Raw genomic sequence first — 25477 nt, 5'->3', positions numbered from 1 at the left:
GAAAGAATTCAAGTGTGGCACAAAGAAAACACAGTCGAAAACTGGTGGAGCAGAAAACTCCAAAATACCCCCATCATCCCCTTCTCCCTGTCTAATGCACTAATGCTATCCAGGCTCTCTGGAGACACAAGGCTTAATTGCATGCTGATTTGCATAATTGTGCATATTAATGCAGTTTCCTTATGAATATTCATACTGCGCCTTTGATTTTTGCCTAATTAAAAAAATGTGTGTGAGAAAGCAAAGCAGCGAGCGAGTGGAAGGAGAAAGCAAGGAGACGAAACGAGAGGGAGGCAGGCAGTCAGGAAGGGGAGTGAGACGGGGTCTGGGTGAGATCAGCAGCCTGGTTGACGAGTGAGAATGAGCGATGAGGCTAACAGAGCGGTGCAAGCACCTACACACGCTGCGACAGCAGTGATCTATGGGGCCGATGCCAGTGGCATGGAGAATCAGGCGAACGGGGAGGAGAGAGGGACCTTAAAGGATCAGCCGTGCCCACCTTCAGATCGGCTCTAATACAGACCTGTACTCATCAGGTGATGAGCGTACTGCTAAATTAGGTTGACAGATTTTGTATGGAGACACTTCAGGTAAAGCTTGTTGCCAAGAGACCCTACAGTAAAAGCAAATTGGCAAGGAAAAAAAAATTCTACAACAAAGGGTAAACATGTGCACTGAAAGACGCTTGCAAGACAAAGTATTTCATATTTACCAAAAGAAAAAATGTTAAGTAATACACAAACATCATGCAACTGTCAACTAACCAGGTCAACGAAGCCAACAAGCCCCCTCCCCACCCACTCATGTTTACAGCTATTTCCAAAGAACTATTCATCCACCTATGATTCCCCCATTTGGCCAACAGGGGTGCAGAGCACAGAGTGAAAGCACTGTGCAGGGGAAGTCTGACAACATTGTTTCACACTTACTGGAGTAATTAACTTGAAGGCAATTAAAACAAGGTGGAGAGCTGCGGAGGTGGCACTGACGCCTATGAGAGCTCCAACCATGCCAGAACAGAGATTCTTCTATTGTTATCCCATGTCAAATCAAATCATAGCAAACAATGGGGGAAAAACAGAATACCTAAAAGCTATTCATATTTTTTTAATTTATATGTAATAATACAACTCTGATCCCTGCAAAAAAGAGATTGTTTTGATATTTAGATTTTGCTGCTTTTGCAAATCTAAACAGTTGAACTCTGGTGGGGGGGGAAAAAAGAAAAAGAGAAGCTCTTCACCTCAAGCAAATCAGTTAAAAAAATTAGAAATGAATGCTCCAAGAATCTTGATAGGGGGGGTAAATCCTAAAAAAATAAGTCAGAGAAGTTTATTTCTAATAGAAGTATGGTGCACATCTCAAAAGTTGCACAATGTAAAAGAAGCATAAAGTTTATTTCTATTTTACATTTCATAAAAATATAAGTTATATTGAAATTTCCCCAATGCTCTCAATCATCAACTGAAAAATCTCCATTTGAATTATAGTAATCAAACCCTTCTTATAACTGGTGACCTGCTTTTTGTTTCTTCCTCCCAGTATTAAGACCGCCTATGTGAACTCTCAACTCTGAGGGTGGAGGCCTTCCTTGAAATCACCCTAATCTTTAGCTTCCTCCCCAGAATCTCTAAAAGATTCAGGACGCTCTGGGCCTCTCTAAAGCATCTACATTACTTCCAGTCAAAGTCACACATTTGACAGGAAGTGAAGTTAAAAAAACTTCAACCCCAAATCTGCTGAAGGTATGAATGATTAGGGGATAAATCACAGTTGTGCAACAACCGATTACTAAGAGGTCAAAACTGCCCAGTTTTCTAGTAATCATCAAGCATACACATGTACCAAAACTAAAAATTTATACTTTTTTCCCAGTGAACCCATCAACAAACATTAACAAGTATCCCTGAGTAGGTCGGTGTTCTTACAGATAGAAAATATATCTTAATACCAGAGCAATATGTCATGTAGTAACTTGAAGCCAAATTTCTGTTAAAACTTCGAAAAAGATCAACAAAACATACTTTATCATTCCCAAACAGAAAAATGCCTGGCTATTAAAAATCAATTTATATGTTTACAACATACATATACAAATGTCATTTTTGGCTAAATGGAAGAGAAAAAATTACTAAAAGCCATCAGGGCAACAATGTATTTTCCATCTCCAAGAATATGTGAAAAAACTCATGAGACCACCACATTTCTAAACGATACATGCCTCAAGCTTCCCTTTCAGTTTTACTCCCATGTTAGTACATTTAGCACATTAGCCATTTTCTTCAGTTCAGTCTACAATTAGGTTTTACTTACCTATAATTGAAATGGATAAAAACATTAACTAAATGTTTAAATTTAGACTATACTTGAAACATCCACACAGTTTTACAATTTGCTTTGAATTACAGAAGTGATGTTTGAATTTACATAGCGTTCCTTAAATGCACTATGAAGCTGTGAACTCCAGCTTGTTTATAAGTTCACAACTTTAATGCATCTCTGATCTGTGGAAAACATCCTTACTAAAGTTTGTTCAAGTATGTTTTTCAAAGTCGTGGTCAGGCTGGAGACGTTCTATCATGTAAAGCTGGTGCAGAGGTGAGTGCTAATGCTGCGGTGGCTAGCCACTGAAAAAAAGACTAAGAAAGTATGGCCAACATATTCTTAATTGGGCATTTGTTGCTTGTTTTATAAAAAGGTAGGTAGACAGGCCAAGTTATGATTCCCCAACAAGCCAATAACAACCAGCATCAAGGTTTAGCAAAATTTTAAAGTTACCACTTCTTCAACTTGAGTGATTTCAATGCGAAGACAGAATGAGCCGTTTTTTTTCCAACTATAAAGTAGCAGAGCTCTGCCCCTCCTCTACCTGCTGCTGCAAATTGTTGTTCAACTGGAAAGAGGGTTACTACATTTCCGTAGTAACACTGAAATCGATGTTATTTTATTTTATTTCAAAATGTACTTGGGTTTCAGTCAGTGTTTAGTCTTTTGTCTTCATTTTTTTTATGGTCAATTTAGTCTTATCACATTTACTACAAGGCTTTATTTGACCGAGCCTTTCTGATGTAGTTTCAAAACCCTCTGCTTTTTCACACACCTGAAATAGGTTTCAGTTGTTGGGGGAAAAAAAATTTAATCTCCGTTAAGAAAGTTTTGTCATACCTTCTTTGGCCTTTTTTTTGTTCAGAAAAGATTGACAAAAACCATTTAAAAAATCCTATTTCGTTACCAAAACCAACTTTGCTACAGTTTTCCCTTGCTTACAGGAAGCACAAATTTGACTGTTTGAAAATATTTCCAGTCATGAAAAAACCCACAAGCCCCACCCTTTACTTTTATTAAGGCTTCAGGCTCTATATAAACAAACAGTGTCACTAATTAACCAGAGGATATCAGCTCGTTATACTGGTTTTACTCTATATAGAGAGGAAATGCAAACAAAAGCACAATGTTAGTAAGTATACAAGTAGTGAAAACTAATCCTAAATTTAGAAATTGTTCATTTTCTGTTTAGTTATGACTATAAATAAAAGTAAAATAACTCAAAATGTGAATGTAGAAAATAAAATAAGTTATATACTTATGTTAAAGTTGCATTTGAATGCAGTCAAGCTGTAGTATTTTTAGACAAAATTTTTATACCTTTATGTCTTTGCCCCAACAATAATGAGAAAATGAACAAAATAGGGACTTAATTTCTTGTTTATTCAGTAGAAAGATTAAGAATTAAGACTGACCTGATTTTATATCACTTTAAGAATAAATCAACAACTTCAGTAGAAATTCTATTCTAATCTATATCTTATACAAATAATGTACAGACATGTCCAATAATCATAAGGACATACTGAAAGAGTTTATGTTTTAGGAAGTTTAGAGCTGTGAAAACTAAATATAACAAATTGTGGAGCAAGAGATGAGAAAAATTTGGATAATTGCAGCAAAGTTGTATTAATTTTAATTGTCATTTTTTTAAATTAACATAAATAAAATTCAGAAGATTGGTTTGTTTACAAGTCGTCTGAATCTCCCTAGACTTCGGCTTAGCTTGTTTGATTGTACTCGCATGGAAAGACAAATACTGACTGAAAACCAGAGCCCAGAAAAATATTTATTTTTCTGAACCTCAAAGCTTTCTCATGGCTGCAGGCTCAGAAGACATCTAATTTTGCTGAAGAAGGAAGCCACTTGCCTTTTAGATTTCTTTTTTTTTCTTTTTTTGGCCCCTCTATTTTTATACAAGAGCTTCGTAATGTGGACAGAAACATATGAAGAAAATGCAGCCGGGAAAACTGTGAGAATGTAAAAGGTTAAAGGCAAAGTTGTTAAAGAGAAACACCAGATGTGTAAATTCAGTTGTTTTTTAGTGATCGACAGGAAGCGAGCCTGTCATGTCCCTCGTATTTGTGTTGTTTGTGTGAGGGAGGGGGGTTGGAGACGTTGCCAGCAGCTGCAGAGGTGACTGAGGGGACGCCTGCCTGAAGGCTTGCGGGGCTTAGCCAACTCCCACCACTCACCGTCACACTCTGCCTCCCCTACTCCTCAAACGTCCCACAGTTCTTACCACTCCTCTCCTCTACTCCTTCCCTCTTGCCTCCACTCCACACAAGACACCCCACCCTTCCCTACTCTACACGCACAGGCCACTGAGGAAAGGAGAAGGACGCCTAATGCAATTAGCACCCCTCTGAGCACTTTTGTGTTGATGAATAGAGGTGGTCTGGTGGGCCACTAGGCTGCTCGCTACCGTTCCCGCGCTGCTGGGTCTCTGAATATACAAGCTGGCTGGCTGACGTCAGAGATGGACATTGTTTTGTGATGGTCATCATTTCTGCAACAAATGAGTTTCCTGGCCTCGGGAAACAGAGCAGTGTTAGCAAGAAAACATTGGAGCAGGGCTTCAAATAAGCATTTGAATAGAAGTGAACATAATCACCCCTTTTATTTAAGTACATATAATAAATGTGGGATTAAATATAGTTTTGGGGATGTAATAGAAATACAAACAGAAAAATCACTTGGGTCAGACTCTGCACGTGTTAGCACTTTGACTCCGGAGTTATTAAAGAGTACCTGCAGAATCTCCTGATGTTAAAGGTGACAGCTTTAAGTATCACATTATAATGGGTGTCAATGACCAAGGGCCACACTTTAGGACATGAGGAGGAGGGAGGAATTAACTCCTCACTGCTGAGTAATTGCCTGCTGTAACAGAAACAAACAGAATCCTGCCTTCCCCGGTCTGATCCCCCTATTCAACAAGCTCTCCTTCTCCACTCTGCCCACTCGCTGCATGCTGGGCCAGTTTAAGAGGCTCTGAGCTGGGGGTGAGGCACATTGTCTCAGACTTGAGCCATTTCCTGCAGATCAGTGGGGGTAAGAACCCTGTGCTGTGTTGGGGGAGGAGTGTTTTACACTTCAGGGTGGGGGGAGTTGTTTCAAGTCCATAAGCCCCCTTCTTTGCCTTTGTTCCTCAGCGGCCAACTTCTCACTCTGGGGAACTGGAGAGTGTGACTCGATTTCACACACCAGGCTGGCACGGTGACAGAGGAACGAAAGCAACACGACTTACTAATAACCTTCAGGATGATGGGAACGGCGGCTCAGGGCTTTGAGGGTGCCTGCATGTGTTCTCAGAAAGTTTCTGCTTCAAACTGCGCAAACTACGCAAGTTTGGTGGAAGAGTTTTTAACACCTCAATAAAGTTAAGCGCCTCCCTGAAACTACTTTGTGAAAATATGCAAGAACTGCATTTTTTGGAAAAAACAATAAAAAATCTCATCAGCTCTGAAGAAGCACAAATTGATCTGGCAGACATGGTAGTAAACCAATTTTCTTTTATCGCCACCAATCGGTGATCAACAGGTCAAATACTGCAGATCTTTATTCCTATTCATTAAATGCATGGAAACAAGAATCTGAGAGCATTTTCCATCTGTAAATGCACCAGCCAACAGAACGTTTTTTAATGCACTTTTTAAAAGTTTTCTAAAATGAGAAACATATTCTTTAATGCATAAGTAAAGATACTTGCTTAATGTATTTGTTTTGTGTTTTATACAAAACAGATACAAATAATAAAAATCCTCCAGCACCTGTTTGCTTATCTTATGTTGAAGGGCAGAATAACAAAGATGTATTATTGTTCTTTTCCTATTGAATAAAACTAAACTACAGTCATTCATGTCAATGTCTATGTGCCACATAGAAGAAAAACATCTAAAACTGATTTTAAATAACTTAAATATGACAGGAAACCTGCAATTTCCTCTATAATATTTAGCTCAAGTTTAAAGAATCACTATGTTACATGTGGCTCTGGAGGTGAGACCTCACATAAAACAAGAAATTGTTGTAATTCTCTTGAAAAGTGAGGGACATTTGAATGTTTTTCCAGCTAAATTGAAAGCTGTGAATGGAGGGGCACCAAAAATGTGTTTAACATGTGTTTTTCTGATTGAAGTGGTGAGTGCGATATCAAAACCTGCATGAGTTAAAGCGAAACCGTATGACAGACAACCACAAAGCCCAAGATGAAAAATTACAGGTATGATGTTGGTGAGTTGACCTTTCAAACACATGCTTCTCATCTTTCAGGTGTTAATTGTGCTGGAAAGATCTTTATTAGTCACACTTTGCATTCAGATCAACTGTGAAACATCTGGAAATTTCTTCAGTGTGTTTGATTTGCAAACAAAAGCAGAAACAAACATATGAAGAGGAGATTTAAGGTAGCATTGATGAAGATATCAGGTGGATACTGAAGTGCAGAAGCTTACCTGGCCCAGAGAAATGAGTGCTGGCTAGTGTCATTGTCCTGTTCTTCCCATTGGCTACTGGAGGCGCAAACATCTGCAAGACAAAAGCAGAGATAACATAACCAACAAAGCAAGGCACACTTCACACATTCCTCTTACAACATCTCTCACATATAGGCTTAGGTTTTCCTGCTTATCTTCTTCACAGTCTTTGGTGCTACGTACCAAAGATTGATTGATTTAGCAGCATTTATACGTTGTTTACACCTTCCACCACGACAGTGAAACACACTAGCAAACAAATTTATTTGAAGAACAAACAAAGCCTTGCCCAACTTGTGCACACATCAGACACGGCCGCCTAACACCAGACATCTAAAGCCAGTGCTATGACTAATATGTGCATTAACTAACGGTGATGTCACTGAGCCTCTGTGGGCTCCACCACGAGGCCGTGGTGCGGTCTGGATTTTTCACCAGACACCGCACTGTCTGCTGCACGAACCTAACATTTTCAGAACTGGGACACTAGAAGTAAATGTGCCAGTGCGGCCTATGATCTTGGTGAAGTGATCTACTCACTCAGACGAGTTTGCTTCGAACACATGTGACCACACTTACAGAGACCCTGCTTTATTCCATGCCCAATTCTCTGACCAGCCACTTGGTAAACAAAAAGAAAAGTGCACATTGTTCCAACAATTCTTCATCCGTTTGTCACTGTCAGGCCAAAATAACCTGTAGACAGAAAAGGTTTACTGATCAACCTAAACTTCTGTAATTTATACTAGGCATGAGTCGGTTGTTGAGATCAACTATACCAGGGATTGATTTGTTTAACAACATGGAAGAAAGCTGCTTCAAATTGTCCTTAAGTACATTCATTTATTTATCTAATTGCTTTATTTCATCAGAATCATTATTGTTGTCCTGATTCTTCTTAATGAAAATGACTTGTATTCGCCTATTGTGCATGTGTAACGTTTAAAAAAAATGGGAACAGCAGTTCACAAACAGACCTACAGTGACATCAGTCAAACTTTTAAACAACACATATTTTTATGTTAATCTTTATGTTTTGTTTTTGTTCATTTGCACCTGTTCCCTTTAAGTCACAAGAAAAAAAATTGCTTTCAAAAAGACTAAAATTGTGTGATATACTATGTCTAATATTTAAAGTTCTACAAATAGGATGTCAAACTTTTCCCTGACTCTGCTGCACCTACCTCACCTGTTGCTGTGCACTGCCAGTCAGCGAGCTAAAAGACTGGACCTACACTTATCCAATGCTTACAAGAAAAACAAATTCGAAAACACAAGCACTGCATGGAAATTAAAGGGGTGTCACCCATCAACCATTTAAAGGTAATGTCATTTAAAACTACGTTTGGCAAATTACTAGAAGCTTGTCAGCAAACTCCCAGCTTTACCTGAGCAGATAGCCTGGCTAGATGAGGCTATGAGGCTAATATTGTTTTACCAGGCTAATATTAGCTTGGTTAACTTCTAGCAACAATGCATTACTCCATTCAATATGGACTTTTAAACCAGCTAATTTAATGGATGCTTAACCATTGCTTTTTTATGCTATGAATCAAATTTAAAATATGAAATGAATTAACACTGAAAAAATGATCAATAAGATAGATTATTTTAAGAACAGTAGAAACTGTTATTTTTCTGTTTTAAATAAAAAAATTAATTAGATAATGTTGATTTCTGTTTTACGATTTTGTGCAGTATTTCTACTCAAACTTATTACATAGTGAGAATTCAACAGTGGCCCATGTGGGACTGAAGCCTAAATATATAATCAAAAGCTGTGTTACATTAATATATGTTGTGTTAGATTTGTTGTGTTAGACAAAACAAGTGAGAAAGGAGATTTACTGAGTATCAGTTCATTCAAATGTGTCCTATTTCTCTAACATGACCTCTGCTACCAAGTATGCATTAACCATTAGGAAATACTTGATGAGCCACACACACACACAGAAAAAAAAAAAACATGTCGGCTTTTCAGTTTGTTTGGGTGAAAAGACTAAACACATCTCTGCTGGAGCTATGAGATGTTTATGTCAGCGTTAAGCTGCAAAAGGTTTCACAACAAAATGAAACAAAAAAGGAAGAAAAAAAAAAAGCACTGAGCAGAATGTCTCCATCCGCTTTGTAGATAATGTCAGGAGAATAGCTCTGAGAGCAACAACAGTAAAAATCTCTCCTTAAAATATGACAAAAACAGACACAGAAGCTCTCTGTTCAGCCCAGTTTACAACACTGTATTTTCCCCAAAGATCCTGTTAACGAAATAAAAATGAGTCAAATAATAGGCAGGCATTTCTTGCTGTTATTCCCGAGTCCTTGTTTATTTTTTCATCTAACAGACTAATTGCACTGGGAACTTCTTTCTTCGTACCTTTACATAATTGAACAGCCTAAATTTAAAGCTTGATTCACTAAATCCAACCCTGAGGTTTAGCAATACTTCCACTGTAACATCACAACAAAACGAGTAGGTTTTGGATTCCAAAGATATAAACATTTGAGTTAATCTATGTCAATTAGGCATTACCACTATTACAAAAATGTGTTTATATCGTTTATATGTTTAAAAGTGTTTTTAACGAGATGTCAGATAAAGTGCCTCAGTGGGTGGGTGTTGTATTTTTAGCTGCATTAAGTATAGGGTGACAAGAGTATCTCTACCCCACCTGTTGCTGTGCACTGCCAGTCAGCTGCCTACAAGGAGGCTACTGCAATTTTTAACTGCAGAAAACAGAAAAATACATTTTTTGAGGGGAATATACCCAGTTGCCACTACCTGGAAGGTCAGTGTGGGAACTAAATGAGCATCCTCCATCAGTCTTCATAAGGCAACATGTTGTAAAACTACAGCTCTATGTCTGGTGAAGTGGTTAACTACAGGCTGGTCGTCAAAAGACAAAAAAATAAATAAATATATTGTGACAAGAATAAACGATGAACTCAAATGAATGTTTGCAAACACGTAAGCTGTTAGTGTGGCTGTGTAATGTTACTGAGGGCCTCAATACACACTGAATGCAAATATCTGCTGTTCTGCAGCAAAAATGTGTTACATAATGTGAAGTAGCTTATTTAATCATTTTATTTTTACAGTATTATTTTTGAGAGGTTCTGACTCGAGGCAGTAATAGATTTATATGGAAAACAATTGTGATTCATTTTTAATTATTTTTTTTATAACTTGACATCACAGAAAATATAATATTGTATATCACCAATCTCCATTTCAACACATTTTTAATTAAAAAATCCATACGTTCTATATTTTTCAGACATCTGAGCACCAACAGTGTTCCTAGTATGTTGTTTTATACTTTATGTTTATGAATCATGAAACAACATAATATGGTTCAATCCGGCAAGGTGATATGAAAATTGTTTATTAATGGGGGTTTTTTGTCCGTAAGTTAAACACTACTTTAACGTCTGTAAAACCTTTGGATTTGTCCCCCGCAGGCTAAATTACTCTACAACAAATAGATTCTTTAAAGCACCGTTTTTACACATTAACACCTGAATTATGTAAGTAAAACATCAAAGCTACACAGTTTTAATTCTTTGTTGTTCAGCTAATTAAACCAAGTTTCAGTTAAAACTCTGGTTTCAGAAGGCCTAGATTCCAAAACAGCAGCAAAAAGGTTATTTTCAGAGTTTGTTCGATTGTTTATCTGTGGGTTCGCATGTCCAGTGACTGTAAACAGATAAATAAGTTCACAAAAATTTAAGTTGAGATGTGGCAATTCAAAGACAAAGAATCTAAATTACATTTAACCCTTTTAGAAGCACTTTATACATCCAGAATTAAGAGTTTTTGGGGGTACAAAAATAATAAGGAATAAAGTCTAAAATTCACAATAGTTTTCCATACTTATTCAGACCAGAAAATGCATATGGACCCTGTAGGTATGATTTCATTAGGTTTATCATAATCTTAAAATAATATTTAGCCTTTCCCTTTCTTCTTACCCCCCACAACTTCTGTTATTCACACCATCTTTCACTGCGCTTCATAATTCAGACCTGTATTGCACTGTCTTCTTCCTCCCAGAACCACCCAGACCGCTCTTCCCCCTCTCTTACCGCGCTGAAATCCAGGAGGTCGCTGAGTTCCTTGTCAGTTTCCACTGCAGCCATTCTTTGCTGCTGTTCGCTCATACCCTTCAGTCTCTAACAAACCCTAAGAGAGAAATTTGCAAATACAGGATTTTAGTTGCACTTGCGAGCACAACGAGAAGTTACATGTTCAAGAAAAGAATGATGATGGTAATGAATGACTGAGACTACTCTACTGCTGTCGGTTACATCACAACTTTCAAGATTTGTTTTCCCTCTCTGAGACACCAGAGCAGGGGTGCAGCGGCAGCAACATGTTTTCATTTAAAGCCACTTTCTCATTGCCAATAAAGCTGTTGTTCACCTTTAAGCTGCATGAAACACAATTTCAGGTCATATGCAAGTGTTGTATATTCAAGAGGTTGGAAACAAGGCTGTAACTTGACCAAAACACACTGCTCAGATTACAACCTTGATGAATTATGGACAGATTAGGGAGGAAAAATAAGACAACATGAGGCTACTCAATACGACACAGCACAGACGGGGTCTACTTACACATTTTCCTCCAGAAACTGACTGAACTGATGAACACTGTGCGCCGAGTTAAATCACTACCGAGTAATGACTTAAGAGAAAAAAAAAAGTCTTTCATTTTACGCAACCCTGACAAATAAAAGAACCATATGTCGATCACTGCTACATGAAAGAGAATGTAACACACTTACAATTACAGACATAATTGGGACTATTGTTAGCCCAAGGAAATGGGGGTGAAAGGCAGAGCTAATGACTGTATGCAAACACGTCATTACCAAATTACCATATGTCAACTCAGAAAGAAGCTTGTCAAAAGAAACAGTGAGCATGAATACAGGATTTACCCTGTGTTTTGCATTCCAGTGCAAGCCCGAAGGCTTTCTCTCCGAAGCCGAGCAGCAGCGGTGGCGGCTCCGGGAGGAACTGGAAGAATAGAGGCACTTGGACACCAACAGGTGGTGTGCTTTTACAGCCTCTTTTGTAATTCAGAAATAGCATAGGCCGATGTGACACAAACGCGACCAAAAAAAACAACAACTAAAAAGCACATGTCTTGATGAAGGTGGAGTGAACATGAATAGCGAAGGGATAAACTGACGTAAAGAAAAGGATCTGCTTATGCTAACTGACTTTGGAGCAGAGCAAAGCGGTAATAAATTATCACAATAAAGCAAATCACTTCATGGGAGAAACATATTACAGTCCAAGTCAAAACAAACTAATTTAACATCACAAAACATGATTACAGGAGCTTATGGTACTATAAAGGAGACCTCTGACAAACTTTTCAACCACAATCTACCAATGAGTAAAGCACATGGAGTGGAGGGGTAGGGGGGGGGGCTTTATGTAGCAAAATGGCATCTTAAGCTACTGCTGGATCAATATTGGAAGCGAGCAGATTAGGGGTAGCAGAGGGGGTCTTTGTCACCCCACACAAAGAAAAGACGGGTCATTCTCCACAAAAGAGTATGCACCTCTAGTTAAGATGCACAACAGTTGTAACAAACGCTACACATCTTAATCCTAATGACTGCTTTACATTCTGAAAAACACCCGTAGATCTAAAAGCTGAATCTGTAGAGCAACTAACAAGAGATAAGTGGCGTCAGAAACAGCAATATGCCTTGTTGCTATGCATATGTGTAACATCTAGGGAAGGGCCGGGAGCTGGAATGAAGATATACCAAGATTTCCAAACATTGCTTTGAATAAATCTCAATTTTTTCCATAACATCATTCCTACAGATTTAAGTTCGTCTAGAGAAAGCGACAGAGTGACCAACACTCTCTCAGGTTTACAGAGTAACACAGGGCTGCTCCCAGCCAACACATTTGATTCTGCACACTGCCGGCCAGCTGCCTTAAACACTTCCCCTAGCTAACTAGAAAGACAAATTCAAACATGGACGGCTATAGCAAAAGTACATCAAATACTAGTGCCAATACTGGAGACTGTTTATTCTATACATGGTTTAAAGTTTGTATCAAAATCAAGAACAATAATTTATGATACCACTATTATGTAACTATTAATCCAAACATCATACTGTTTAGCACTAAAAGGAATCAGACCATTTGCTTTTCCAAGCTAATATCAATTTCGAGCTATTTTTTTTATCTAACCTGCAAATTCTGACTTGTCATTTCTCCACAAGGATCAAAATAGATTTGCTTCAGACTCCTTAATAGAGGTAGTAATTTTTAATCTAATAGAAAAACGGAACAATTGCCAAATTGATCCAAAGTGTGTATTAATACCTATGCTTGAAGCCGAGATCTGATATTTATTCAACTTAAATCAAATTACAGCAAAGAAAAGCTGTTGTCATTTACACACCGAAAATGGCTGTAGTTTTAAGTTTTCATGCATTTAAAGGGAAAGGACAAAAAAGATTTTTCAGTATCTAACCAACCAATGTCGATCAGACGCAATAAACAAAAAGAATTGACTGATTCAGTTTTCTGAACAAATAATTGCTGCATTTCTAGTATATACACATATATCTTTTTTTTTATCTTTTACAAATTGACATAGTTATGTAACCATGGTGTTTTTCCCTTAAAAGTTATTATATTGAAAAATCTCATACCAGCCCATGCCTAGCAAAGTTCAGTCTAGATGTAAAATAAAAGTGAAGAAAGGTCAAAACTAGAAGCAGTGAACATCTCAGTCCGAACGAAAAATATGCCTTTTGGAACTTCATTTAATTTCATTTGCAAAACCGAGTTTAATCATACACAGCGCAAAAAAAAAACAAAATACTAAATAAATAAGGTGAAAAAAGTGAACATAACAGTGCCTGCGGAAATGTTGGGCACCAGAATTTGATCAGGACCACTAGGCCCCATCCAGAGCTAATCTAGCTGCTGACAACTAACCCATTCTGTTTACTGTGAGCCTTGTTGACATTATGCTCCAGACTCACCAAAAACCATAACCTCCAGTTTTATCTTCCCTGTGTGGAGCAAGTGCATCGACTGCGACCAAGAGGAGCAGGAGTGGGTCTCCAAACTTCCCGCAGCACATTTTAAGCTGCCTTTCCCCTTACTATTAGGGTTCAAGTCGTGCATTATGAGGGAGATCAGTGGAGGAGACGGTGGGGGTGGGATCGTGAGGAATTTCCTGCCAAATGTGCAATAAAATAAGTAGTGGCCAGACACTTCCATAAAGGAATGTTTAAAGGGTACCATTGGGGGAGTGGGGGGGTTATGGAAAGTTTGCTTCACGTCTACAGGGAAAATGATCCACATCACAAAGTTTGGCTAAAATGCCCCCCCAGCATAAGAAAATGGTAAAGATTTAATATTCCTACTTCAATGGCTGGAGCCTGTGGCAGAAAGGCACACGGTGAAAAAACAAAGAGGCAAAGCCACCAACATTTAACCATAAAGGAGTCATTTTGCAGAACAAAGGAGTAATTTCCTCCACTCCGAGGTCGAGCCGGAGACCAGACAAAAAAACTCACATCCCCCGCTTAAACCACACATTCCCAAAAAAAAAAAAAAAAAACTTTTCGAAAATTAGGTGGCAATGAAACGCCAATGAAATTCATGCAACTTCCCCCCGAAGTGTAAGGTGAAAGATTTAGTATTTACCTCTCCTCTCCGTGCGTGTGATATCCAACAGTAAAAAAGAAAAGCGGAGACTCGAAGGGGGGAAAAACATAAAACTTCAAGAGAATTTCGACCTCAGTGCACGAAACGCATTGGAGCACAGTGGATGTCTTTCTTTTGTCCCCGGGAAGTCTGCCTTTTCTCCACGTAGCGCCCACGTGTTTGCTACAATGTAACAAGACTACGCACAAACAATTCTGTTATAGTAACTAATCTCGCGTCTTCCTTTCTTGTTGTTACTACAGAGATGATTTCATTCTTCTCGTAGACATCTTCACCACCTCCGTCCACATTGTCAGACGTAACAACGTATCCGTCCGCGCAAAAAAGTGAGGGCCTCAACGCCAGCGGTGTCCGATTTCAAACGCCTTTCAGATATGCGAGAGTTTTCTGTTCAAGGGGGAAAACGCGAATTTGACCTTTTGTCGTTCTGGAACAAGAAAATCACCTACTTCCAATTTCCGGAGAGAGTAATCTTCAAACTGCAGGATAAATACGAGCACTAGGTCACACAGCGGAAGGCTATCGTAAGAAAGTTACCTGCTATTACACAGCAGCGGCTCGACGAGATGGCACGATAAATGCGAATGGCTTCAGCCAATGGCATAGCGTAATTGGTTGATTGACAGCGACAATAGCCAGTGTGTTTTAGGAAATCCACCTTCTGCCCGCCTTTTTGTTGACGCTCACTTTCGCTGTGTGCTCAGGGAGGCTGGCTAAAGGGGGCCTCAAACATGCCTGCTGACATCATTTAATACTTAGGTTGGTGGGTCCTCTTTTGTTATTTTTTCCAAAACATTTTACAACACTTGGGACTTAAATATTGCTTAATTAAAACACAGGAAAATCGAAATAACTTATAGTTATTTTTATTTATTTATTTTTGTTTTTATTATTATTTATCATTATTATTATTTCTGGAATGTACATGTATTTTTTTTTTCTCGTATTCTCCATTGCAGTCAATAAAGGACTCTGATAATATCAATCCCTGGCATTATTATTATTATTATTATTATTATTATTATTATTATTATTATTATTTCCATAGTCTGTCTTTCTTTTTGCTTTTCTTTTTTTTTGTGAACTGGCAAACATAAGACCAACACACGCCTAGTAACTGCCTTCTCCAGAGCAGAATGGAGAGGAGGGAGTGAGGAGTGAAATAGTTCAGGGCAAACACTTCAAACGGGGAGGGCACACACAGCATGAATTTTCCTGCAACACAACATTTCTTCTCTTAGGAAGAAAATCAATCTTTGAATTTAGCAACTGTTCTGTAGCTATAGCTGGGACAAAAGAATGAAAAACGGGACATCAGATGTCCCAGATACACACACAGATATAGCCTATGACCTATCTCGCTTATTTATTTAACTTGCAAAAAAACAAATCTAGTTCTGTAGCATTCACCTGGAAACGCACAGCAACAGTGCATATTAAAAGTGTATGTAGGTGTTAGGCAGCTGTTGAACTTAACCTGAGGGCAAAGCTTGTCAATAGAGGAAGTTTTAATGAACCTTCTTTGTTTCCTGTCTTGGTTGGTACTCTGACATGTAAGCAAACCTTTTTGGTATATTTTAAAGAGAACAAACAACAAGCCCAAGAACTCCTTATCTAGCAGTCATCAGCAGTATCTCAGATAAGGACTAAATAAACTCTAGTATGCCATCATATGAGTAACTTTTTGGGCATGATGCCCATGCTATGAGTGTAAACTTTAACAGTACAATATGACAGCTGAAAATTCTACCCAACTTATTACCACCTGAAGCTTTCCTGTATCCCCCCAGATGTTCACAATGAGAGATGAGATTTGCTGTCAGAAGGTCACTGAGGTAAATAAACCATCCATTGTGGTCCCCTGGGTTACAGAAAAATCCTTGACAGAGAACATTAATTAGTTTTGTAGGCCATTTTAGGAATGTAATGGGCCTACAGCTTTGAAATAATCCCACCTATGGGCTGCAAATGCCTTCACAAACACACCAAGCACACATTCAAATATTTCACACAAACATGAAGGTCATTGAAACAAAAACAAAATGCGAATAAAATAAATTGAAATTTTTTTTTTTCTTTTTTTTTAAATTGTTATTTCTACTAATGTTTTAGCTAAATGATGACATTTGACCAGATGGGAACATGTGCTTAGGAGGAATGAATTTTCAATGGACAGAGAGAGAAAATCTTTCATATTCTTGCTTTTTATAGTTGACGTTGGGCCTTGATGTAAAAGCGGTGCTGTTGTCAGGATTTGCAATTAGGCTTGTAAGCCCTCCAAGTAGTTTGTAGTAACAGCTGGGTCTGACATGGAGAGCATGTACGAGGGCAGCCAGTCTGGAGGGAGGGAGGGGGCAGTGAAGAAAGACCTGGAAAAACACATAAACTGAGACAGAGTGCATGTAATGACAAGACTAAGCAGAGATAGTTTATGTCTGAGACAAATAAAAACATAAAGAGGAGAATGGGGCAAACCAAATTTGTATTTTAAAAAAAAAGCCAATATTTCATCATATGTATTTTTAAAACTTTATAGCTTGACCTAGATTAACATAATCTATATAATTAATTATTATTATTATTATTATTATTATTATTATTACTATTACTATTAGTGATGTATGATATATCGGTATTAATCTCAGTATCAGCTGATGTTATTCACTCATTTAACATATATGCATTGGTCTAATAAGTGAAACTGCGCCGATACAAATAACTGATGTTTATTTCCATGTCATTTGTGTTTTGGGAGTTAGGGGAGAGTGACAGGTTCAAATTTGTAGATATTGGTTATCGGCCGTATTAATATTGTAGCAAAATGTTCATATTGGTGCTTCCCTAATTTTTTGTTTTATTATTTTGTTACTGCTAGATAATTGAAGAAAAGACCTCTCGGTTGACAACTGTATGAAACCTGAAAACTTTGCAAAATATTAGTTGTTTGTTAATATCTATGCTGTATACTGTTATTATGAGTGTATAGTAATAAAATAAGATCTCAGAGTTTTACCAGAGAACACGAGTGAACAAACACCATGAAGCCCAAACACACCAGAAGGTGTGTACATTGTGAATGCAAAAGTAGAATAAGGTTGTGAAAATAACAAACTTTGAACACCTTATGGAGCATTTCCTCATCTGAAAATAGAACAAGAAGTCGACAGAACTGCAAACTACCGAGACACGGGTATGTATCTAAACTGGAGAACTGGACAGATAATAGCCAAGAGACTCATGATGACTCTGAAGGAGCTGCACTGATTCACAGTTCAACTGCGAGAATCTGTTGACAAACTAAATATCAGTGGTGCACCACACAAATCCAATCAGGATTTAAAGCCCGATGAGTTTGAACTTTTCTGCGTGGAAGGATGGGGGAAACTTTCAGACTCTAACTGTGCAAAGACACATACGGGGAAAAAAATGTGCAGCAAAAAGTAATTCAATAAGGTATTAATTGAAAGGGGCCGCAAATAAACAGAGTTTACACTTTGAAGACTTTTATGTGTAAGCGTTTTTCAAAACTATGTACCACTTTGCTTCCACATCACAATTATATATGACTTAGTGTTGGACTGTTTCATAAAAAGCCAATAGAATACACAGATGCTTGTGATTGTGCATGGAAACATTTTTAAAAAGATATAAATTATGTTGGAAGCCTCAGTAATGTGGCCTCAGAGCATTAATACTGCATCTAAACCATTTTGTCCAAATTAACATTCATTTGATATAAATGGCTTAGTAAAGAATCAGCATATAGCAACGGCAGTCACTCTTGAGTTGGCTATGTACTTGTTTCTGGCATAAAATAGCACACGGTAATCCATAAAAGCACAAATTTATACCACAAAGTCATATGTCAATTACCATCAAACAAAAACCTATATTTTTTGCATTTGTGAAACTACATTTGGAGTTCGATGGACAGTTGAAAGCAGACTGCGGAGGGATTGTATCCCACAACCCCTCTGTAGTTCCTTCGAGCCATTCCCAGCTTCATATCTTTAATTAACGACAGATGCACATGGAAAATTAGCATATGTTTGGCACATTGGTGCTAATCGGTCATATATTTGTGCATATTAATGAAGTATTCCGCCTATGTACATGTATTTTTCAATTGCATAAATTCTCACAAGAAACAACAGCCTGTAATAATCTGCAATAATGTGTGCTAATGACTTAATCCTCTTTGGATCTCTTTCACAGATAAGCAACGCTTTGCAGAGAGCAAACAAAACAAAAAAAAAATAATGTGCCGTTCAATTTTGAGAACCTTTATTTGTTCCTACGGCAGTGGTTGCATGCAGACCGCAACATATAACGCTGAAATGTGGAGGTGGTTGAGCTGCTCACCTCACTCCACACTGAGCCCCTCTTAGCTTGTAATAGTAGAGGCTTCAGTTTGGGTGGGGGAAGGGCAGAGGTGCACAGGTTTCTGATCAGACAAGAAAACTAGGCCAAGACCAGCAATCCTTCTCCCTTGCGCCGCCTCGGCCCCTTCCTAAATGCTACAACTTTGTTGCAGGGCTGCAACGATCCCTCGCCAGACCGTCTTTAATGGCGAGTGATTTCGAGCCACAACACATGTATTTGGAGGCGTAGCAGCTTCTCATAGCCGGGCTATGATTCATGCTTTCTTGCCCCTTTGGAAGCCGTCCTCCAATAAGAGTTAGAGGCTGGGGGTAGGAGCGGATAGATTGATTGTGTTGGCTGAGTGCCCATGCTCCGAGTCTATCTGTGCTGAAGGGGAGGAGACAGGGGGAATCTATCTGTTGTGCTCTCTGTGCTCATGATAAACTGACTCCCGTCAAGCTTCTTCCCGGTATTACAGATCGGCTGGCAGAAAAACACCCCAAACTCACACGGACTTCCAGCATGTTAAACAACCAGCAGGTGTGGGGAGGGTGATTTAAAGAGGGCAATAATCCACAAGGTTATGGTGCCCCCCCTCCACCCTCCACCCCCAACTCCCTCACCCCTCCCTGTTCAGACCAATTATTTTGGAACAAGTTAGAACAGCAAATCTTCCTGAATTCAAACAAAGGAACACAATGAACCCGGATTTCGCTTCATCACAAACAGGAGCGCTGTCAGCAGGAAACACAGTGTCCTTCTCCCTTATCCTCAAACTTTAATTCCCACCGAGCTCCACAGTTAGAAAGAAAATGAGTTTGAGGGATTGTCCCTGACATTAATCCTCCCATACACCACAAGCTCTAAGTCAGGATCCAATACAGACAGCCAAACACAAAAGCAAATCAACAATCTATTTACTAAAGGGAAAAACTGAATCAACAGTGTTTTTGGCTTCTGTCCGCTCTCATTTGACAACGGCTCTCCAGCCTTTCCTCTGTTCTCTTTCTAGTGCTTTTATGGGACCCCCAATCCACTCCAACACCCCTCCCTCCCACTCCCTATCATCTTGGATTCCCATAATTGTGCAGTTGTATGGACACCCCTGTTCTGCCACCCACGCTTCAGGTACGGTGAACAGAACACCGGTTTCCTGTTTACAAAGCTGGAAAATGGAGGGAGTCAATGCTGAACAGCGTAGTAAAGCATGGAGGAGGCAGACTTTTCTAGGGCGATAAAAAGGAAGGAGAAAAGGTGATTTAGAGGGAGCAACAGGCAAAGCTAAAAGAAATCTTAAAAATAAGACCCTAAATAAATAGCATTTCTCATGATGTCCCTAAATTCTGGTGACAGTAAACGTCTGGATGACAACTCTCTTTGACACTGCAGATTGTGAGATCCTAATCTACACTGAAGCAGTGAGTGTGTCACATAGCTCTTCAGTATATTTTAACCTACACTTTGAATAGTAATATTTATCTCAATGTGAAGGATTTTGTATCCACCTCTGCTGAATTCCTCTATTAGGGATACCACAAGGCTGTAGTCTTGGTCATCTTTTTTATTTTTCCCAGCAACACAACATTTCCTTTCTTCTATATGCAGATGACATTTATAAACATATTGTTTGCAAATGTAACATACTGCAGCTTTAATAAAAAGAAAGTATGGGTAATAGAAGATAGAAAGGAAATTATTTTAATGCTTTTCTGCTACATTGTGTTAGATTGGGGTTGGCTAAAAGGGATGTGTTATGTATTTTCCAGGCCCACAGAGCCATGTTATAGTACAATCTAGTAACTATGTTACCTTCAGTTGTTATAAACACACTGTATAAATCAAACATGATTTTAAAGAAATGTGGTATTGTTATTTGACACTTTGAAATTGGGTATCTGCCTCTTTAGGAAGCTCCTGCCTTTTCCGACACTCCACCTTAGATTATTTTTTAGATTATTAGGCAGAGAGACTCCTATTACGGCAACTCAGAAAAGGAATTAGAACGAACTTAGAATCCAGAAAATTTTTTTCCAGAACAGGAACATTTAGTTTTTATCATTACTTAGAACTGTGGAGTACTCATTACTTTTACAAATTTGGAGCACACCTAGAAAGTCCAGAGAATACTTATACTTATCTAGCATCCCAGAAGTCAAGAGGATACTTACTTACTTACATTTGTTTAGCAACCCAGAACAGGGATTAGAACTTGGAATCCAGAAAAACTACTTTAGCAACTACTTTTTAGACTCCTATTCTCCCAACCCAGAAAAAAATTAGATCAGAGGATACTTACTTATACTTATCTACCAACCCTGAATAGGAGTATCCAGTTACTTTACTTTGGATCAACATTTTTCTTCCTTTGCTTTTTCTTTTGCTTTGTATTTCCTTTTAATTCCTGTAAAGCACTTTGTATTGCCTTGTTGCTGAAAATATGCTATAGAAATAAAATTACCTTTACCTTATGTAATCACAACAATGCTTCTCATACTATGGCAACTATAGCAGAGAGACTATGTATCTTCGCTACAATCTGTGAGTCTGTGTGGGGGAGGCACAGGGAGGTCAAAGGTTGGCTGGAGACTGAAGCTCCAAGGAGGAGCTTTGTAGAAATAGGCGGTGCTTTGTGACAACAAGCGTTGAGGCACCCCCTGCGAGAGATTCAAGGATTTCTGAGACATGCATGAAAGAATCAAAGCAGCACTCAAGGTATGATTTTAAGGAGGGGATACAATTATAACATAATATAAAGCTCAATAAAGCAAATTTTATAATATTCTAAATTAAAACAGTAATCTAGGCTGTCATAATGTCAATCCTGGTTTACTTAAGCATGCTTGTTCTTTTGAAAGTAACCTGGCATCCTTCATTAGAGCACAACTGGTACAAATGCTGCTGTTTGGTTTTTTTTCATCCATCCATCATCTCCTGTTTATCTGAGATGGGTGCAACAGGTCCATATGGGACCCTAGACATCCCTCTCCATATTCTGGGGGATCCCAAACCATTCCCATGCCACATGAGAAACACAGTTCCTCCAGTGAGCTCCACATTGTCCCCCAGGGCCTTCTCCAAGTGAAACCTTCCCCCAAAAAAATTCCAAAAATAGCCACCCAGGTGGCTTCCTGATCAGATGTTCAAACCACCTCAACTGCTTCCTTTCGATGCCGAGAAGCATCCCCTCACCCCACCACATTTCATTCCCTTGCATCCAGGTTCTCATTTGTTCAGTCATGACCCTTGTTTCATGCCCACAGGAGAGGATCAGAACGTAGACGGGCCAGGAAAATCGAAAGACCTCCAGTTCATTTAAGAATTCATTTCTAGATTCTTTAAGCACTTTTTAAATCTCTGAACGCTAACTCAGAAGTGATGGAGCTGTTGCCGTTGAAGCAAAGCTGTGGAAAGGTTTACTTTAACACATCGAGCATTCAGTGTCAAAAACTGGTTTAAAATCTCCTTTGAAAACACTTTTTTTTTTTCCCTCTCTGGCCTTTAGTGAGTCGTAAACTGTGACCTAATTCCATTTACTTTGCTGCATGCGTTTTATTACTTTCATCCCTCCATTTTTATCAACTTTTTGGCCGCTGTGTATTTGTTTACCTTCTACAAAATTTGTCTCCTCTGTTTCATTTTATTGTGCAGCACTTCAGCCAGCCTGGCTCTGGTGTTTTTTTTTTGTTTTTTTTAAAAAAGTGCTTTATAAGAAAGCAGTGCGGCATTATGAAAGGTCTGAAAGCAATACAGTAGCCGCGCATTGAAAGGGAGGTGTGCGTAAAGTCACATGATAACAATCAGATCAGAAGCTGAATTGACTTTAAATCAATTCAAGTAGGCATGTCAGGGCTGCCCAGGACAGGAGGGAGAGGAGAGGGAGTGAACGGGAGATAGATGCTAGCCCGAGTGGGGGAGGGAAGAGGAGATTGTTGGTGTCGTGGGAGCACTGCAACAACAATAACAGCAGTGTGTGTGTGTGTGTGTGTTGTTTGTGTATCTGCTAAAGTGTCTGCGTGTGTGTGTATGAGAGAGAGAGAGAGAGGGTGAACGAGTTAGAGTGGAAGTGGGGATGTGTTATTGCTCACAAAAGTGATGAAATGACATCTCCTTTACTCCAGCTCGCAGCTGCCGTTGCAGCAAAGAACACACTGTTGGGTTATCTGACCTTGTGTTTTCTTTGATAGCCGCTGGTCAGAAGTGTCTGCCTGCCTGTCATGTTCTCCTCTAATTAACCACATCCACACAGTCCCTTCACTTTCTCCACCGACGCCTGCATCTTCTGTGTAATCCGGTTTTCATGGATGTTTGCTGAGAAAAAACAAAACAAAAAATCCCAAAGACATCCATCTCCAAACAGAACACTTTGAAGGTTGTTCGTAATGCATTTATATTTCTCGAAACATTCATGAGCCACACACATATCTCTAAGAAGCTAGTTCTATTAACTAAGCAGCAATTTTTTATTTTCTTTTAGATAAATCATCAGTAAACTTAACAGGAGAATTTACGATTGTGAAAAAAAAATGTGTTTGAGCTCATCTTTTTAGTTGTTTTCTTTTTCTTTCATCTGTTTTTCTCCTCCCCTCCCCCCCTTTCTTTGCAGATTAGAATTCATTAGCAATCAAAGAGCCTCCAGAGAGCTCCAGCTCTTAATTACCTACTCATTTGCATTTTTGCATATTAATGACTGCAGGGTTTTGGTCGGGTTTTTGCCGCAGTGGTTTAAAGGCACCTCAGTCCTCTGTTCTCTGGGGAGGAGGAGAGACGGCCAGAGGCAAGGCTCCAAGCCTGTCCAACCCCCCCCCGATATTTCGGGATGGGAGCTGGACAGAGTGTGAACGGGGTGTGTGTATGTAGTAGGCGTGTGTGTGTGTGTGTGTGTGCGTGTGTTTGGTGGCGGGGGGGGAGATCTAGTGTTAGCTGGGGGGCATATGGCTCGGATGGGGTGTGGTGGTGAAGGTGGCTACAGGGGTGCACAGCACAGGTTAAAGTTCAACACCCCTTATCAACATAAGAAAGAACACATGTCTTTCGCACTCGTTAATTATTGTCATATTGAGCAATTTAAGCACATGATCAGGACAAAATACACCCTGAGAGAAACCGGGAAGCTTGGGCTGCAGAGATTGCTCACGGCGACTGCTTTGGACCAAGCTCGTGTCCCACAGTGTGCAGACGGAGGGGGCATTTTATGTCCCAGAAGAAGTGGAGAAAACGAGGCTAAAGTAGAGGGAGTGTTGTTGCTTTCTTCCACCTCCTCCCGAGCACTCTCTTGCAGGGCAGCAACAGTCTCGCTCGGTATGTGAGTGCACCAGCGATCTGCACGCATGGGCACAAAGCAGGCGTCGTTACAAAACGACATCTTTTGCACACGAGAGGAGAGGCTTTGATAGGAGGCGTTACAGCGCGTGGACACACACGTACGCGTTCTGTGCAAGTTTGCGTGCGCAGACCGAGGGAATAATGTCACAAGAGACGCCAGACAACAGCTCGCAGGCATCTCCTGGCCCCTGAAGTGCTGCTGCTCCTCTTATCAAATATGTTTTGACTGGAACAATGGTGTCTGAGCACGGAAAATAACACCACTGTGCTTTTTTTTTTAGTTGCCTTGAAAACAAAACAATAAAATGACCTGAAACCCCGAGACATCTGGACGACAGGTTCAAGCATGGCTGCATAAAACATCCACCGACTTCCCATTCACAAGGGCTTACATTACTCGAAGCAAGATATATTCTTCTCATGCTGCATTCCTGAAATAGAGTTGGCTTAAGTCGAGTTAACTGCTATTAGTGGAGCATTATAAAATGTGGTGTGTGTGTGTGTGTGTGTGTGTGGGGGTGTGCGTGTGTGTGTGCAGCAGGAGCCCGAGGACTGCAGCAATGTGTGGGCTGTTGGGGTGGGGTTAATGAGCTATTCCATGACCTCTGTCACCCCGTTGGACCGCCTCAGGGGAACACACTGAGACAAACAGGAAGACAGGGTGACAACAAGACCGCAGTTGTAGTCTGCTGTTCTGGACTTTTTCCTAAAAAAAAAAAAAAAAAGCTTCAAAATGTGGATAGGTAGCCTCAAGTCAAAAACAAACATCTGCTGAAAGCAAAATAAGTTGAAACAAGTTGAGAACGCCAGGCCAAAACATTGATTTGTGTGTTGTTATTGACTTAAACTCAAATAGTTTCCTTTTTTTTTTTGGTTTTTGAGAGACATAATTTAAATGTTTTTACTTGTGTGTATGCATTGTATACAGTGTGGTTTGCCGACTTTGGCTAAGTGTTGATGTTAATGAATGAACGCAAGAGGATCATGGGAGCCACAAGTGTTAATATCAGGAGCTACACTGCCACCTTCTGGTTGGTTCGCCGAGTTCTTTGTCAAAAGTTGACCAAAATCCCTGACATGAACATTTCATTAAAACATTTCATTTAAGATAATTTATTTCTTTTTTTTTTCTTTAAGTTGAACATAAAACGACTTTAGCAATTTATAAAAATCAGAACTGGATTCACAAGTTTATATTTAAGTCGAAATCACACAAACAACTCTAATAATATTTGGTTAAAGCTGAGGTATGTAACCTTTTCAACATAAAAACA

General features: G+C 39.2%; 1 protein-coding gene across 10 annotated transcripts in view; it reads right to left on the bottom strand.

Annotated features, from left to right (window-relative positions):
- The window catches only part of tcf3b (transcription factor 3b), a 35826-nt gene extending 20877 nt beyond the window's left edge, over positions 1–14949 (bottom strand). For 4 of the 10 annotated variants that reach the window (XM_032571363.1, XM_032571365.1, XM_032571361.1 and 1 more), the window contains exons 1-3: positions 14499–14949; positions 10887–10983; positions 6783–6855 (exon numbers count right to left, since the gene is read on the bottom strand). In XM_032571363.1, the coding sequence (XP_032427254.1) occupies positions 6783–6855; positions 10887–10961 (148 nt within the window). In that variant the 5' untranslated portion in view covers positions 10962–10983; positions 14499–14949. The remainder of the gene's footprint in view (positions 1–6782; positions 6856–10886; positions 10984–14498) is intronic. The other 6 variants (XM_032571357.1, XM_032571364.1, XM_032571367.1 and 3 more) reach the window with 3 other exon arrangements.
- Positions 14950–25477: the final 10528 nt, after the last annotated feature.

Source organism: Xiphophorus hellerii, chromosome 9 (assembly GCF_003331165.1).
Source record: "Xiphophorus hellerii strain 12219 chromosome 9, Xiphophorus_hellerii-4.1, whole genome shotgun sequence".
Lineage (NCBI taxonomy): Eukaryota > Metazoa > Chordata > Actinopteri > Cyprinodontiformes > Poeciliidae > Xiphophorus > Xiphophorus hellerii.
Note: the sequence above shows the minus strand (reverse complement) of the source record. Positions and strands in the feature narration are given on the sequence as shown.